This window comes from Ruditapes philippinarum, unplaced genomic scaffold, assembly GCF_026571515.1.
Source record: "Ruditapes philippinarum isolate M1 unplaced genomic scaffold, ASM2657151v2 ctg2578_1_1_1_1, whole genome shotgun sequence".
In the NCBI taxonomy this organism is placed as follows: Eukaryota; Metazoa; Mollusca; class Bivalvia; order Venerida; family Veneridae; genus Ruditapes; species Ruditapes philippinarum.
In genome coordinates, this window is record NW_026855989.1 from 75151 (window position 1) to 87010 (window position 11860).

The 11860-nt window shown below is 31.2% G+C and overlaps 1 protein-coding gene across 1 annotated transcript; it reads right to left on the minus strand.

Annotated features, from left to right (window-relative positions):
- Positions 1–682: 682 nt before the first annotated feature.
- Positions 683–6876, minus strand: LOC132745056 (uncharacterized). The gene is made up of 3 exons (XM_060733891.1): positions 1731–6876; positions 1125–1250; positions 683–876 (listed from the first exon to the last, which is right to left on the minus strand). The coding sequence occupies exons 1-3, from the start codon at positions 6113–6115 to the stop codon at positions 696–698; spliced, it is 4692 nt and encodes a 1563-aa protein (XP_060589874.1). The 5' UTR covers positions 6116–6876; the 3' UTR covers positions 683–695.
- Between the last annotated feature and the right edge of the window lie 4984 nt (positions 6877–11860).

Sequence of the window (11860 nt, forward strand, 5' to 3'; positions counted from 1 at the left end):
TAATAAATATTTGGTCAACAATCGTGGTGAAGATTAATAATTACTTATCTTATATAGAAGTTGCATTTTGATATTATATATACATGTAGGACTCGGGTACACAATAAACATATACATTTGTGACAATTTAAGAATAATTGTGAATTTGAAAAGATAAATCATATCAATCAATGTTACACTTAAATATAGCTTTGTATGTTTGTTTAAACTTACTTTTATAAAAGTTCATCTCTGCATCGTGTATACATGTAAAGTTGTTATTGTTATATTTTTATTTTATTTTGTTATTACTGAGCAGGTACACTTGATATTATTTTAATACTGTGATTATATCTGATTTTCTGTGATTCATTTATTTATTTTTACCATTTTCTAATGTCTTTAATAATTTTAAATAATAATAAACTATTTTGATGATATTACCATGACTTTTTATTTTCAACAAGACTCATTTTGTAGTAATATATAAAACTTAGGTTGTAAACTGACACACTGGTTTATCTTTGTCGTAATGTCCATTATCAAAATTTTACATTCCGTTTGAAATGTCCATATGCCTTAAGATATGAACAGCTTTCAAGCCCCAATGAAAGTGTCTATACATGTGAAAGAGAAACGGTCTACGGTCTAAGACATCTGGTTAAAGTTTAAACACTTCTTAAAATATTGTCAGTACACAGTTTGCCAGTACGTTATTATGAGATGTCCGACAAACCACCGTATCTTTTTTCTGCTGTTATCATATTTTCATTTAATCTATGATATTCTCGTACAGGTTGAACTCCTCGTCCTGACAATGCCGGTTGTGATATTTCTCCGCTTTTTCTTTTAGCATGTTTACGCTTCGCTCTGAATGGATGGTCAAATATATGGTTGCTGCAATAGAAAAAAGCAAAAAAGCAGTGCTCTATAGGCATAAACGTATTAAACTTATAAAAACGTATATAAACGTATTAAAATCATTAAATTTATTTCTTCTTATTTTACATTGTGTATAAACTTTTAGGTGAAAAATAAGTGCTTAATTATTTTCAAAACATTACCATGGTATAACTGTTTAAATATTTCTTCCATCAAACATTTATTAGAAGTATTATTGTGATACATTATACTGTGATACATACCGTGGGCAAATTCTGGAAACGTACTCTGGTGTCATATAACATGTCTGATCAAAACCGTCTTCCACCGAGTCCATCAATTCATGCACATCGTAAACTTTTGCTCTGCTTGTATGCATGTAGAATTTCCTGCAAAAATGTTTTAACATTCATATATTACTTATCAGAAAGGTATTGGCGTGTGCGTATGTATGTGTAAATATGAGAAAGCGAATTACAGTTGAGCATAGATCAATTTCTTACATCACAATTGCGAATTTCGCGTAGAAATGTTTTAAAATTAAAGAATTCACGAATACACAATATCAAATATTACAAACTCATTTTCACGAAATGATTATTTTAACAACACTTATAATTTATAGTCCTTGAAATGTCATGAATTCAAGAATTCAACTCCATGATATCACATATCAACACCATATATATTTTAGTTCAATGAGTGAAGCAGAAGGCATGAATTTCTGTAGATGAAATCTTGAATTAATATTTTGTTAATTAATGTTTTCACAAGTCTTCGGTAATGAAATATTCTTAAATAAAAGGCGAACCCGATTCATATTAAAACATTTAAGTTAATATCTGACAATATGGTAGAAAAAAATATACCTTTCCGGATTTCGCCGTGTTGATATAAGTTCACAAGCCGTTTGCAAGGCCTTGGGTATATCATCAGGTCGTATAACCCCAGACCCTTTTGGATCGAGATCCTGGAATTCGCCAAAAAAATTTTCGGCCTCTAGACTTCCGAGAGATCTTGGACAGAAGGCACCGGATTTGACAAAAGGTGTAATCTGAATTTTTCTCTCTATGTTTGTTAACAATCCCTCAAACATTACATGCGGGATTCCTTTGACAAATCTTCCATATGGAGGGAACTCATCCAGTCGAACCCCATAGAGTAACCATTCTCTGAAACGAAGTCGCCTTTTAATTCTCTCTGTAACTTCTATGCCGGGGTCATCCTCTGCTGAATACCATTCTCTTATCAATTTACAGAAGTTAGCTTCCTGGGAGTAATCACTTTCACGCATTGCATTTTCTACTTCTTCAGAGAATGTTTTTTTAGCAAAAGCGTTGCTTTGTTTGTCCACCAGATCGTCAACTAACGCTATATTAAGTCCACTTTTGTTAGTTCTCATATTTTCAGCTACACTTACCCAGGCTTTTCTACTGATACCACATTCCTGCATACCGCTTCCACAACATTTAACTCTCGCATTCACGAAAAGGTGATGACTGTCAAGAAAATCAAACAAATATGTTAAGGTATTAGGAACATACTCGGGCATAGAATACCAAGACACTGAATATTCAATACCATCAATATGTGTTTCACGTGCAAACGGTGAATGGTTTTGCCATTCCAATAATCGATCAGCGTAAATATGTTCAGCGTATATGGATGACAATGTTTGTTTAGACATTTTCCTTACTATTTTTGTACACAGTTTACTCAATTTATCGACTTTCGGTGAGCTCTTCTTCTTTTTCATATTTTGTGACGAAAAATGTTCAAAATTTCCTACATTTAGGTTATATGTAAAACCAACTAGCTTTTTCTTCAGCCAAGAAACTGCAAAGTGAATGTTTGATTCTTTTAACTTAGTAGAAACTGTAGCCAAACAAACAAGAAGTTCATTTTTTGTGAACGAACTCTCAATCATACGTTCAGACTTTAACATCGATTTAAACTGTTCGCTAGTGACATCATTCCATTTTCTTGATTTTTCTTGTTTGAGGGCTTTTAACATCTCCTCTCTGTCGGAATCAAGTAAAAACTCTGCTGCATCTTCTTGCACATCTTGCATTAAACATTCATTCATTTCATCTACTTCTTGATTGTTTTCAAGTTCTTGTTGGGTATTTATATCCTGTAAATTTGCGTTTACATTCTGATCATTTTCTTGTGGAGACTGTAACTCATCGAAAAACGTAGACAGATCCAATTCTTGTGTTGATGTTTCAGTTCTCGAACTATCGATTACTGTGGCCTCTATGTTCTGCAACAGATCGTCTTGAATATTTTCTGCAACATCTGGAACAAATGCGTCTAGTACAGAAGAAACAGTTGATGAAATGTCTACCGAATTGTCCTCGTTTTGATTTGTTTTAGCTTTTGTTTTCAGTTTCTGCTCCTTTTTCATATATTTGTTCGTTGTGGCAGAAGTTCGGAAAATTGTGTGACAATTTCTGGCACGGTAGAGATCAATTGAGATGAAGTTTCCATTTCTATCTAGCTTTATTTCACAGACAGTTTTCTCAACGACATCTACAAACGTTTCAGCCTTTACGCAATTTGACGGCAGAATTATATTTAAAATTTCTTTTTGATCAGTTGATCTTGCCTCTTTCATTATGTCCTTCTGCAATTGAAGTAAAGTTAATGGAAACTCTGTTTTCGACCGAACAGCTATCTTTGACCACAGTCCATCATAAGATAAAGCAGGAACATATACTCCCATTCTAAAACAATCGTAAAGGACCTTGTCAATCATTTCCCTCAATGTCGCTGAAGTCAAACTGTAACCTTTTAATGCATACGCCACAGGAATCTCATATTGCCTTTCCCTTTCGTGTATTCTGTCTAAGTCTGAAATCAAAAACACTAGAACTTCACTCGCTAAATGTCTCTGTAAGTCATTAGCTTCTCTAAGCATTTCTTTTGCCTCATGTAAATACGTCATAATCCCCGATGGTGAGGGGTTATTTATATTCTGATTGTCAGTTGTCTTATGTTTGTTTCTTCCAATATCAAATTCATTGTTACTTTGTTCAGCATGTTGACAACATTTGGTAACTTTCACTGATGGAATTTCGGCAATAAACTTTACTTTTTCACTGCAATAGGTTTTCATCTTTTCAATCAAAGTTTTATTTCCCGGAGGCAGTCTTGTCATAATGGAAGGGTTATCGTCACCATATAATGTCTTGATTCGATCGTTAATTTCTGTCCACAATATTTCGTCAAAAGGCGCTTCGAAAATTGTAGAACTATCAGAACTGTAGCAAACAAACAACAGCCGATTTACCTTTAAGACATACATTTCCATTAGGACTTGTGATACATAATACCAGGGCATTTTATAGTACACAGGCGTCGTATACACTTTTCCTGGATATGGACATTTGATTTCCACAGCATATTGTATATCTACGTCTTCCTTTCCACGAATACTGCCATCTGGGCTGACCACAATGATTATATTACCATTGTGTCTGACGATTTCACATCCTTCTTCAACGAAATTTGTGCCAGGTAGATAAACGGGCAAGAATTTAGATGTCAAAGTAGCAACAGCATTGATTTCATTATCTGTTCCGTATTGCATCCTTTCAATGGCTTCTTTTGTAGGTTGTGGTTTCTCAGTTCTGTTGATAACTTGTTCAAAATGTTGCTTTTGACCCTTTAAACCACTGAGTCCAATAGCACAATGACAAGTGCTGCCAGTAACACGAGCTGCTTTTCTTATCGTATGCCAAGGTTCAGTACGTTGCTTAACTGTTGATGACTCGATGTTATGTGAGGACATATCCACAGTTTCAGGACCTGTTAGACAAATATAGTTTCCCTGTGTAGAAAGGTCACAATAAGAATCCTGCATGTATACATTTCCGACTTCCTGGCTAACTGCTATTATTTCTCCAAAATAGTTAATCAACTGCATAACTTTATTAATTGCTATGTTTACGCGATATATGTAGGTTTTGATAGCACTTAATGCATAAGAGTACTTTGTTTTGAGTTTTTCGTTGATGCATGCTTTATTTAATTTTTCTAAAGTTACAACTTTGTTTTGTTTTGCACTTCTCAGCTCTTTAACTCTTTCATTCATAATTATCAATATATTTTTTCCCTTTTCAGCCACTTCGTTTCTGTTGAATTCAGGTGCTTCGGCAATACTGTCAATACCTTTCTGATCGAGTTTTTCAATGATTGTGGTAAAATCGTCAATCTTTTTAACATCGCTTTCTAACTTTCCTTCTCTCTCTTCAAGGCTAGGTGGACCTTCAAGACCCCACAGGTTCACGTCTCCATATTTCTGCTTTGTTAAACCTGCATTTATTTTTTTTCCATCAACACATAACTTGAATGTTTTAGACTTGTTAGGATCACTTTCACTAATAAGATTAATCATGTCATGTAAAATTCCTGGTTGCATGTTTTTAAATTTGTCCGACATAAATGAGTTTTCTAAGTATCCACGAGAGGGAACCGCGAAATTAATACTTGATTCCGATGGATTATGGTTGCTTTGGCCCTGATTTTTCCAACCTGACATGAAACGAAGGAACTTGCCCTTGAACAGTTTCAGCCCAATGTTCCAGAATAGCTTGACATCATTTGAATATCTCATTTTCTTAGAAGATTCCAAAGTGAACCAATTGACAACATCAGAAAAGAGTAAGAATGCAATGTTGGTCAATGGCAATTTTCTATCCGCGAGTAAGGACGTAAATTTCGTGTACATCTCCAATTGTCCTTCCGAATGGAGATAGTCAATTACAGCAGGTATTTTCTGTATTATGTCTTTTATTGCGTCATGATCAGGCTTTTCTATTGAAGATAAATCTAATGTTATCGTTGGGTCTGTTTGAACAGAAACTGTTTTTTCAAAAACGTCTAATTGCATGTCATCAAAATATGCGCTAAGATCATCAGCAGTCGTTTCAACCATGTTTAAATTTGGACAATCATGGATGCTTTTTATTGGTGTCGAAGTTCGAGCACACTTGCCAAATGGAGAGGATTCAGGAATTCTTGAAACTTCTACTGATTTCGTTTTCTCCACGGGAATTATAAACTTTTTTTTAGATTTCAATTCATTGGGAATGATATTGAAATTTTTTGAGTATGACTTGACACTTTGCCCCTCTTTGATAATAATTCTTATCTTCAGGTTCTCGTCAGGATGTCTTATAATGACATGATCTATTAATTCACAGAACTGTTTACACTCTAAATCACAATAGATGCACATATATGTCTCCATGATTAGTATTAACCTACAAAAAAAGAGAAGTTACAATAACGTTAAATATATACATTGAACATCATGTCATGTAAATATGTTAACTGCAGTTAAATTCAATCACTTAAAGTATATATTAAAGTCGCAATTTACCATCACAAAGTTTGACATACATTAGTTATTAAACCAACATATCATTTTGTTTGGTTTAAATGCATGGTCAATGCCATTGTAACCTTTAAAATGGGCCAACTGTTCAAGAATTGCGGTTTTAATTGTAACAAAACTCGTAGTTTCCTCCCAAGCAACCGTACAGTTTTTTTTCAAGTGCTCATAAGCAACCGTACAGAGAGGGAGCAAGCAACCGTACAGTGAGGGAACATCAACAGTTGCTAATTAATGGTCAATATCTTTGCAACCAAGACGTTTACAAATAACATTGTTTATTTTTCTGGTGCTTAGAACATAATTCTCGATAGCATCAAAAAGATTTGTTGAAATATTAGGTTTAAAGCTTTGAAATCTTCGTTTGATGCAAACAATTTTGATTTTTTTTCGGGAAATCTGATTGAGAAACCGCATTTTGTCTGAAAATATATGTTTAAACATTAGAATATTGATTATGAATAATATAGTTTATGTCAGAACCACACATATAAGTAAAAAAAAACCCAATGATTTATTTATTTTGACAATTTTTACCTGTTTTTCAGCCTTGATCTACGTTATACGGTGAATATTTCGCTCGCAAGCGGAAGTCACTGTGGACGATGGAGTGTACGCTGTGAAAAGGTAAAATTAATGCAGTTATTGTTATGTTATGTTTTTAAATTGTGTAACTTAATAAACAAAATGTAGAGTGATCGATCTAAGTTATGTAATAAAAAAAGGAACCAAGAGAAAACAATTGATAATGAAAGCACAATTAATTGCTCGTTTAAATGTTGAAAAATGCATTTTATCAAAATGTCTAATTTCATTAGAGGTGAATGCATCAACTACGATATAACGGAACTTTCCTTCATCTAGCACTCAGATGATATATATTGACTATTTGCGAACAATATAATTGTCTGTTGAGAGAATAATGAATTATTATTTTGCCTTTATACTGTGAGAGTAAGTTTTCAACAACTGTGACAGTAAAACCAAATATGCTTGAGAAAATTTATTTTATATTTTGCTTTGACTGCCGGATAACCTTTTAAGATACGTGTCGTCTTTATTATCAAGATACATGTATGTACTATTAACTGTCTATAATCTTATATTTTAGAAATAGGAAGAACCTTTCTTTTGATGCATCCTTTTGTAGCACTGGGAGATGGAATCTATAACAACAATTTATGCTCCCTATCATTGCTTCAACGAGAAAAGAGATTGACAGTGAAACAGTACATCTGTATCATATACAAGGTCGTTAAGTTTGTTGAGCTTCTTCATGAAAATGAGTTGGTGCTTCAAACATTGACAGACGCTGACATTCTAATTAAGCTTCGAAATAATAGAAAAGTAAGTGTAAATACAAATTAGATACGAGCTTTATAGTCTAGAACTTCCTTTTTTAAAAAACCCTTTATCAAAATATCATTCTTATAACAATGATTCTGTGTTGTTATTATTATCATTATTATTATTATTATTATTATTATTATTATTATCATTATTATTATTCAAACCTTACGATTTTATTTCAGCAAATACTTTAAACCCTTTTATAATATATATCCACAAGAGTAACTTTATACTTCAATATTTTTATTTTAAAATAAGTGAACAAATTTAGCCTTTCGTTTTCCCATATATTGATTTTAATTTTTTATTGGTGAGCGTATATCCTAGGTTTAGCCACGTAAGCTGTTTTAGACTTTTTGATACTCGTTTATTTAAGCATGTGTGAAGATTTCTGCATACCTTATCACATATGCTAATTTCAGTCACACGTAAATACAACCGTTATTGTATAATTTATGATTAATCTAGGTTGGAACTACTGTGAAAATACTTAGACTACCCATGATGTGTGAAAACAGTTCCGAGCGTACGAACGATATCGAATTAATTGCAAATATCATAAGAAAATCGTTGTTCACCCTGAGTCGTTAGATTAGTTTGCTGGTATCATCAGTTTTAGCAGCAAAGTTTGCATCTCAAGTACAGATACTTTTATTTGTTTAATCATATTTATCTTTCATTTCACATATTTCTGTCTTAAAAGTGAAGTTCTCATCATTTCGTTATAGCGTTTTCAATTCTATACATTGTAAATCCAATATATTCCAACCATCCATGCAAAATTTCATACATTTCATGATATGGGTTTACAAATAACACATATTTGAACCTGCGCAGTATAGAAGTAGAGACGCAGGTTACAATTTCATTTCGATGTTAACACAATTCCATGAAATTACCACTCGCCATGACGGATATAGTTTCATTCCTTTCTTTCTTTATCAATTGTAAGGGCATCCAGTGTGCAATAACATTGCAAGAATGTGCCATTTGAGTGCAGTAAATACAAGTATGTTTTCTTCGCCCTACGCTGTTGAGAACTATTAGTACAACCCTCTTATAAATATAAACATTGTTTATTGTTTGTTGTTTTAATGTGCCCTATATGTTTGAAAGAACATGGGAAAATTGAGCTTGTACAGTTTTCTTGTTTGTCAGTCTAATAACATTTTCGTCTTTTATTCATTTTTTAATTTAGTAGTTGTTTTTTGTGTTGTTTTTGTTGTTGTTTTTGTTGTTGTTGTTGTTATCTCTAATGAGTTTTATAATATTTGTTATCTCATTCAAGTCAATATCTTTTTTGTATACAATGTTTTTTTTGTTGTTGTTTTTTCTTTTTTGCCTTTCAAGTATTTTTTTTCTATCATTATCATTTTTATTATTAATTAAAGTTTTTTCACTACAAACCATTTAATTGATTTTTATTTTTTATTATTTTTTATATTAATGTAGTGTTTTGAGACTTTTTTCTGGACCAAGCCTATTTTATTTTGTTAAGGAATGTAAAACTATCATATTTTTTTATTTATTTATTTATAACTGTTTATAACTATTTATTTATAACTGTTATAAAAGGCAATTTTGATTTATTCATTGTTTCATTTTTAATTATAGCCTTGAACAATTAATTAATTAATTAATTAATTTATTTATTTATTTATTACTGTTGCACCGAGGCATTTTTCTAATTAATTAATTTATTAATTTATTTATTAATTTATTAATTAATTAATTAATTAATTAATTTATTTATTTATTAATAATTTATTTATTAATTTATTAATTAATTAATTTGTTTATTTATTTATTTATTTATTTATTTATTTATTTATTACACCGATGCTTTTTTCGGTTTACTTATCGTTTCAATTTTTATACTAGCCTTGAAGCATTTCTTTCCATAATAATTATTTCGGCATATACTTGATGGATTATCAATATCTGTTAATGATCTTTTTATCTGAAGTCAATCTAAGGTTTATTTTTCGATAGGCTTATTTTTTACAAATCGACAAGTGTTCTTATTGCTATATGTGTTTGAAATAAACTTAAATCGGCATTCAGTTTTTATTTTTTGTTGGAAAAACAATTCTGTGTATTTCAGTCATTTTATCTTGAAAATATGGATCATGTTACTGTTGAGTCTTCTTCAAAATAGCGTCCCTGGATTTTTTATAACGTGTAAGTGATGTTCTTCCTAAAAATAGAAGATCGGGAAACGAATTTAAAAATAGAGAGCGGAAAGGTAGATTAGAGGTATCGAGGGGTTTCGTTATAGTATATATATTTGATCGTCGGTAAGTTTCATTTTCTATATTAATTCTTTTGATTTGACAATTAAATGAACCGATTTATCTCAAAATGACATGTTAAATCTTTAGAAAAACTGAATGCCGCTTTTAATTAACCATTAGTACCAATTATAAATATCTATTTATAGAAAATGTAATTATGTAACATTGCTTTATTTGAATGTGTTTATGTAAAATAGAAAACATTTCTATTTAATTGGTATACGATATTCATTTTCTAAGACAATTCTCATCAATATTTAAAAATAATACATCTCTACTTCCTTATTTTTATTCTACTTTACCATGATATCTTTTTGACATTAGTTCTTAAGATTGTTTTCATTTAGAAATATTTACGTTAAAACATATTTCATGTGTTTAAACATAATTGAAGGAAATGTAATATTTAATACTTGTTCTAGAATAATGTACTCCTATTCAACAATTGTTGTATTATTAATTTGTCATGCTTTAATATGTGGAATATAGCTTGATCTTTGAAGTACACGAATAAAGTCATCATTTAATCCTTTTTTCGCATAACAGTTCCAATGTTTCTTGTCACTTAGGATAAGTAAGCATAAAAGGTGACGATTGCATGCTGTCAGTAAAATGACGTGATCATGCCAGACATTGCTAGATGTTAAGTATGGCAAAGATAAGTTACAAATAGTTTCTAAATAAAGCTTGCAAACGTTACAATCTTTAAATTTCACAGTCATTACTTTCTACAATATAGCTTTAAAAGGGTCAGAAATTGAAATTTTTTTCGTTTAAGCTAAGGTATAACATAGTCACTTCCGCACGTCATTTTACATAATAATGCAACAGATATTTAGAGAGGGCAATGTGCTAATCTTATCCAATCTTTTTTAAAATAAAAAGAAAGAAAGGCACTCGTATATCAACTGACCGGCCATTTCCGGACATTTTAAGATCTTTATTTTTAAAATTTGTTCGAGCAATGATCTCAAATGTTTTAACTACTTTTCATTAAAATGCAATTATTAAGTATTCGCTTTCAAACAAGGATACAGTATACGTTCTATGCCATTTAATATTTAGTGTTTTTATTTACTAACAAAAATCAAGAAACACATCATTACAGAATTAATATAAACTATCAATGAAATAATGATATACTTATACACTCATATAGCGAGTTTAATGATTCGCTGAACAAAAATTGACCTGCTAAGGATATATACACCACTCATGCTGGTTAAATAAAGAAAAAAATCAAAACATCATTGAACATTAATCAAAACATTTAATGTTCAAAAGCTCAGGATTTATTTTCCATTAATGCGATCCAACATAAAAAGAATATGAAAAAAAGATTACATATTGCAGGTTCAGTTAAACTGAACATGTACATGGATGGTAGTGGTAAGTGCAGTATGCAATCCCCGACTAAAGAAGAATTTATCAATTTCAATGTTTATACACATTTATTTTAGTTCGACTGTGTTGCAAGCTATAAGTTTATTGAAACACTCTTGAATCCGTTCCTGGAACCAATCAGTACAAAGCAATGAATGTAAAGTTTCTTGGTCAAGGAAAAAAGGCTGGTTCCAGTATCATTATTATTGAGAAGAAGCGAAGAGAAACTTTACACGTTTTATACTTCAGGATAGGAATATTGTATTATCAATTTTAAAAGCATCACATATTATTTCAATAAATCGGAATTCCCACTTACTTCCAAATTGCAAACTATGAATTCATAAATATCACGCTTTAACAAAACATTTAAATACAGTATTTACTCACTTTAGGTTCGACTTAATGTTTTAGTCACAAACTGGTTCATAGAGGTTTATTCTCCCTCTATCTGGCTGTCTACTCGTGCTTACATTTTGGTTTTATGTGACTTGTGTAACAAAGGGTGAACAATGTCATCCGCAAGAGGTTTATTCATCTTAAAAAGTTGCCTTACGAGTTTAAGCTCCAGTGT